At 42.5% G+C, this 7,500-nt stretch overlaps 1 protein-coding gene across 1 annotated transcript in view; it reads left to right on the top strand.

Moving 5' to 3' along the window:
- snx25 (sorting nexin 25) overlaps positions 1-5,927 on the top strand; it is a gene marked incomplete at its 3' end in the record, with an annotated part of 106,206 nt that extends 100,279 nt beyond the window's left edge. The window contains exons 16-18 of the mRNA XM_079839289.1: positions 3,622-3,688; positions 3,765-3,946; positions 5,728-5,927. Of these exons, the coding sequence (XP_079695415.1) occupies positions 3,622-3,688; positions 3,765-3,946; positions 5,728-5,927 (449 nt within the window). The remainder of the gene's footprint in view (positions 1-3,621; positions 3,689-3,764; positions 3,947-5,727) is intronic.
- Positions 5,928-7,500: the final 1,573 nt, after the last annotated feature.

Genomic DNA, 7,500 nt, shown 5'->3' with positions numbered 1-7,500 from the left:
ATCATAAAAGTGCATCTATCCATCATAAAAGTGCATCTATCCATCATAAAAGTGCATCTATCCATCATAAAAGTGCATCTATTCATCATAAAAGTGCATCTATCCATCATAATAGTGCATCTATTCATCATAAAAGTGCATCTATCCATCATAATAGTGCATCTATCCATCATAAAAGTGCATCTATCCATCATAAAAGTGCATCTATCCATCATAAAAGTGCATCTATTCATCATAAAAGCGCATCTATCCATCATAATAGTGCATCTATCCATCATAAAAGTGCATCTATTCATCATAAAAGCGCATCTATCCATCATAATAGTGCATCTATCCATCATAATAGTGCATCTATCCATCATAAAAGCGCATCTATCCATCATAATAGTGCATCTATCCATCATAATAGTGCATCTATCCATCATAAAAGCGCATCTATCCATCATAATAGTGCATCTATCCATCATAATAGTGCATCTATCCATCATAAAAGCGCATCTATCCATCATAAAAGTGCATCTATTCATCATAAAAGCGCATCTATCCATCATAAAAGTGCATCTATTCATCATAAAAGCGCATCTATCCATCATAATAGTGCATCTATCCATAAAAGCGCATCTATCCATCATAAAAGTGCATCTATCCATCATAAAAGTGCATCTATCCATCATAAAAGTGCATCTATTCATCATAATAGTGCATCTATCCATCATAAAAGTGCATCTATCCATCATAAAAGTGCATCTATCCATCATAATAGTGCATCTATCCATCATAATAGTGCATCTATCCATCATAAAAGCGCATCTATCATCATAAAAGCGCATCTATCCATCATAATAGTGCATCTATCCATCATAATAGTGCATCTATCCATCATAAAAGCGCATCTATCATCATAAAAGCGCATCTATCCATCATAATAGTGCATCTATCCATCATAATAGTGCATCTATCCATCATAAAAGTGCATCTATTCATCATAAAAGTGCATCTATCCATCATAATAGTGCATCTATCCATCATAATAGTGCATCTATCCATCATAAAAGCGCATCTATCCATCATAAAAGTGCATCTATCATCATAAAAGTGCATCTATCCATCATAATAGCGCATCTATCCATCATAAAAGTGCATCTATTCATCATAAAAGTGCATCTATCCATCATAAAAGTGCATCTATCCATCATAAAAGTGCATCTATCCATCATAATAGTGCATCTATCCATCATAATAGTGCATCTATTCATCATAAAAGTGCATCTATCCATCATAAGTGCATCTATTCATCATAAAAGTGCATCTATTCATCATAAAAGTGCATCTATTCATCATAAAAGTGCATCTATCCATCATAAAAGTGCATCTATTCATCATAATAGTGCATCTATCCATCATAATAGTGCATCTATTTATCATAATAGTGCATCTATCATCATAATAGTGAATCTATCCATCATAATAGTACATCTATCCATCATAATAGTGCATCTATCCATCATAAAAGTGCATCTATTCATCATAATAGTGCATCTATTCATCATAAAAGTGCAGCTATTCATCATAAAAGTGCAGCTATTCATCATAAAAGTGCATCTATCCATCATAAAAGTGCATCTATCCATCATAAAAGTGCATCTATCCATCATAAAAGTGCATCTATTCATCATAATAGTGCATCTATTCATCATAAAAGTGCATCTATTCATCATAAAAGTGCATCTATTCATCATAATAGTGCATCTATTCATCATAATAGTGCATCTATCCATCATAAAAGTGCATCTATCCATCATAAAAGTGCATCTATCCATCATAAAAGTGCATCTATCCATCATAAAAGTGCATCTATCCATCATAAAAGTGCATCTATTCATCATAATAGTGCATCTATCCATCATAAAAGTGCATCTATTCATCATAAAAGTGCATCTATCCATCATAAAAGCGCATCTATCCATCATAAAAGTGCATCTATTCATCATAAAAGTGCATCTATCCATCATAAAAGTGCATTTATCCATCATAATAGTGCATCTATCCATCATAAAAGTGCATCTATTCATCATAATAGTGCATCTATTCATCATAAAAGCGCATCTATCCATCATAAAAGTGCATCTATTCATCATAAAAGTGCATCTATCCATCATAAAAGTGCATTTATCCATCATAATAGTGCATCTATCCATCATAAAAGTGCATCTATTCATCATAATAGTGCATCTATTCATCATAAAAGTGCATCTATTCATCATAAAAGTGCATCTATCCATCATAAAAGTGCATCTATTCATCATAATAGTGCATCTATCCATCATAAAAGTGCATCTATTCATCATAATAGTGCATCTATTCATCATAAAAGTGCAGCTATTCATCATAAAAGTGCATCTATCCATCATAATAGTGCATCTATCCATCATAAAAGTGCATCTATCCATCATAAAAGTGCATCTATCCATCATAAAAGTGCATCTATTCATCATAATAGTGCATCTATTCATCATAAAAGTGCATCTATTCATCATAAAAGTGCATCTATCCATCATAATAGTGCATCTATTCATCATAAAAGTGCATCTATCATCATAAAAGTGCATCTATTCATCATAATAGTGCATCTATTCATCATAAAAGTGCATCTATCCATCATAATAGTGCATCTATCATCATAAAAGTGCATCTATCATCATAAAAGTGCATCTATTCATCATAATAGTGCATCTATTCATCATAAAAGTGCATCTATCCATCATAATAGTGCATCTATTCATCATAAAAGTGCATCTATCATCATAAAAGTGCATCTATTCATCATAATAGTGCATCTATTCATCATAAAAGTGCATCTATCCATCATAATAGTGCATCTATCATCATAAAAGTGCATCTATCATCATAAAAGTGCATCTATCATCATAAAAGTGCATCTATTCATCATAAAAGTGCATCTATCCATCATAAAAGTGCATCTATTCATCATAATAGTGCATCTATTCATCATAAAAGTGCATCTATTCATCATAAAAGTGCATCTATCCATCATAATAGTGCATCTATTCATCATAAAAGTGCATCTATCCATCATAAAAGTGCATCTATTCATCATAAAAGTGCATCTATCCATCATAAAAGTGCATCTATTCATCATAAAAGTGCATCTATTCATCATAATAGTGCATCTATTCATCATAAAAGTGCATCTATTCATCATAAAAGTGCTCCACACAGCTTCAGGTGTTCATAATGGCCTTCTGAATTGAATCCATGGGGTTGTGTGAGGAAAATATCCATATTTAAAACTTTATAGCCTAAAATAACACGACTTGCGCTAAAAGAGTAACCTGTGACCCAGCCAAGTCTGTGGTTTTCCTGCAGAATTGGGCTACTTTTAAGTTGTTTCCGTGTGTAAAACATTCTTCCACATGTTGATTTTCACCCCATATGAACGATTTTGGTGCTCCAACGCCCCCAAAAACACCTCCAGTGGAGAATTCGGCCGCCCCATGGAGAAAATCGCATTGGGCTACTTCTGTTGAAAGAAGAATGACATCTACACCTATGCCTATGTGTGTGTCTAACATTGCTCGTGTGTGTGTTTTCTGTCTGCAGTGTTTAAGTGGGTGAGGAAGACACTAATTGCACTAGTCCAGGTGACGTTTGGACGGACCATAAACAAGTAAGCATTAGTGGATTGTGACGGAGACGTGCTGGACCAGCTCACTGAGTTTGCCCTCCGCTCTCTCCCTCTGCAGGCAGATCAGAGACACTGTCAACTGGATCTTCAGCGAGCAGATGCTGGTTTACTACATTAATATATTCCGGGACACGTTTTGGCCCAACGGGAAACTGGCACCTCATAACAAAAGCCGCTCGGAGAGCGAGCGCAAAGAAACCAAGGAGAGAGCGCAACAGAAGCTTCTGGACAACATCCCAGGTGAGCGGCGACATGACACACGTGTGTTTACAACAGGAACTTTCCCCACTGAGGAGTTTCACACACTTGGAAACCACTGACCAACACACACCTGCTCTTAAGTCAATAGTGCTGTATTTGTGTGTTATTTAAAGGGCGTGTTAGTAAAATGAGCCTGTAGGTGGTGCACAACACACACTCTGATTATTACACACACAGGGACGCACAGCACACACACACACACACACACACTCTGATTATTACACACACAGGGACGCACAGCACACTCTGATTATTACACACACACACACACACTCTGATTATTACACACACAGGGGCGTGCAGCACACACACACTCTGATTATTACACACACAGGGACGCACAGCGCACACACACACACACACACACACACACACACACACACACACACACACTCTGATTATTACACACACACACACTCTGATTATTACACACACAGGGGCGCGCAGCACACACACACTCTGATTATTACACACAGGGACGCGCAGCAGCACACACACACACACTCTGATTATCACACACACACACACACACACTCTGATTATTACACACACACACACACTCTGATTATTACACACACACACACTCTGATTATCACACACACACACACACTCTGATTATCACACACACACACACACTCTGATTATTACACACACACTCTGATTATTACACACACACACTCTGATTATTACACACACACACACACTCTGATTATTACACACACACACGCACTCTGATTATTACACACACAGGGACGCGCAGCAGCAAACACACACACTCTGATTATTACACACACAGGGACGCGCAGCACACACACACACACACACACTCTGATTATTACACACACACACACTCTGATTATCACACACACACACACACACACACACACACTCTGATTATCACACACACACACACACTCTGATTATTACACACACACTCTGATTATTACACACACACACTCTGATTATTACACACACACACACTCTGATTATTACACACACACACGCACTCTGATTATTACACACACAGGGACGCGCAGCAGCACACACACACACACTCTGATTATTACACACACAGGGACGCACAGCACACACACACACACACACACACACTCTGATTATTACACACATAGGGATGCGCAGCACACACACACACACACACACACACACACACACACACACACACACACACTCTCTCTCTGGAGAAGCGTTCAGTCTCTCCTCATGTCAATAGTGAACCCGCTCATGGTGCAGCTCAACTGGCTTTTAAAGGGAAAGGGAGATGAGGCTCTGATTGGTTTATTGCACGTTAAGCCCAAAACACACCCATGACTCATTAAGAGACGAGGGACGACCCTTTTAGACCATGAGCCGCGCGTGACGACCGCTTTTTCCATCAGTAAACTAGCAAAAGTGGATTCGGACACACACTAAGAGCACCTGCGGCGTGAGCTCAGATCAGTAAAATAAGGCTCTGAGACTTTATTTATCTGCACTCTTGACCTGTGGCTTTGCAGAACTGTCTCACACACTGACTCAAAGGAAATATCCAAACGCTCTAATAGCTGCACTTTAAACCCGCAGCGGGTGTTAATATAAGAGGCTTGGTGGCTGTTTCTGCCTGCGTGGTGCTTTTCAATTAGAGCGGGACACTTAACACACACTCACACCCCTCCAGCGAAACACTTACAGCTCTCCACACTTTACACTACACACACACACTGGAATATGATGAAGCACTTGCTGTTGTTGTTGTGGTTCAGATGCGCTTCAGAATCTGGTGGGGCAGCAGAACGCCAGATACGGCATCATCAAGATCTTCAACGTCCTTCAGGAGACCAGAGCCAACAGACACCTCCTCTACGTGAGTCAGCTGACCTCTCCTTCTGCTGTCCGACAATCTGATTGGTTCAAACGCAGAGTGTTAGTCGAGCGCTCGATCAGAGGAAGACTGACTCGATAAATGTTTGTGGAGTCGTTTTAACGATAGGGTTCGGTTCAGTGGTTCTCCAGATCAGCATAAACCACTAAAACCAGTCTTACAAGTTATTCATCAGATGTTTTTTCAGTTCAGTCAGTGTTCATTTAACCTTTTTTCACTGACGAAAACGAGACGGTAACTAAATAAAAACTAGTGAAAATCTAAAATCTAACCGCTGGAAAACACGGCTCACACACCCCAATCCAGCTCACACACCCCAATCCAGCTCACACACCCCAATCCGGCTCACACACCCCAATCCGGCTCACACACCCCAATCCAGCTCACACAACCCAATCCGGCTCACACACCCCAATCCGGCTCACACAACCCAATCCGGCTCACACACCCCAATCCAGCTCACACACCCCAATCCAGCTCACACACCCCAATCCGGCTCACACACCCCAATCCAGCTCACACACCCCAATCCAGCTCACACACCCCAATCCGGCTCACACACCCCAATCCGGCTCACACACCCCAATCCAGCTCACACACCCCAATCCAGCTCACACACCCCAATCCGGCTCACACACCCCAATCCGGCTCACACACCCCAATCCAGCTCACACACCCCAATCCAGCTCACACACCCCAATCCGGCTCACACACCCCAATCCGGCTCACACACCCCAATCCAGCTCACACACCCCAATCCAGCTCACACACCCCAATCCAGCTCACACACCCCAATCCGGCTCACACACCCCAATCCAGCTCACACACCCCAATCCAGCTCACACACCCCAATCCAGCTCACACACCCCAATCCGGCTCACACACCCCAATCCGGCTCACACACCCCAATCCAGCTCACACACCCCAATCCAGCTCACACACCCCAATCCAGCTCACACACCCCAATCCAGCTCACACACCCCAATCCGGCTCACACACCCCAATCCGGCTCACACACCCCAATCCAGCTCACACACCCCAATCCAGCTCACACACCCCAATCCAGCTCACACACCCCAATCCGGCTCACACACCCCAATCCAGCTCACACACCCCAATCCAGCTCACACACCCCAATCCGACTCACACACCCCAATCCAGCTCACACACCCCAATCCGACTCACACACCCCAATCCGGCTCACACACCCCAATCCGACTCACACACCCCAATCCGGCTCACACACCCCAATCCGGCTCACACACCCCAATCCGGCTCACACACCCCAATCCGGCTCACACACCCCAATCCAGCTCATACACCCCAATCCAGCTCACACACCCCAATCCAGCTCACACACCCCAATCCAGCTCACACACCCCAATCCAGCTCACACACCCCCAATCCGGCTCACACACCCCAATCCAGCTCACACACCCCAATCCGGCTCACACACCCAATCCGGCTCACACACCCCAATCCGGCTCACACACCCCAATCCGGCTCACACACCCCAATCCGGCTCACACACCCCAATCCGGCTCACACACCCCAATCCGGCTCACACACCCCAATCCGGCTCACACACCCCAATCCGGCTCACACACCCCCAATCCAGCTCACACACCCCAATCCAGCTCACACACCCCAATCC

The sequence above is a fragment of the Gobio gobio genome (assembly GCF_949357685.1).
Source record: "Gobio gobio genome assembly, chromosome: 16".
Classification (NCBI taxonomy): Eukaryota; Metazoa; Chordata; class Actinopteri; order Cypriniformes; family Gobionidae; genus Gobio; species Gobio gobio.
Note: the sequence above shows the minus strand (reverse complement) of the source record. Positions and strands in the feature narration are given on the sequence as shown.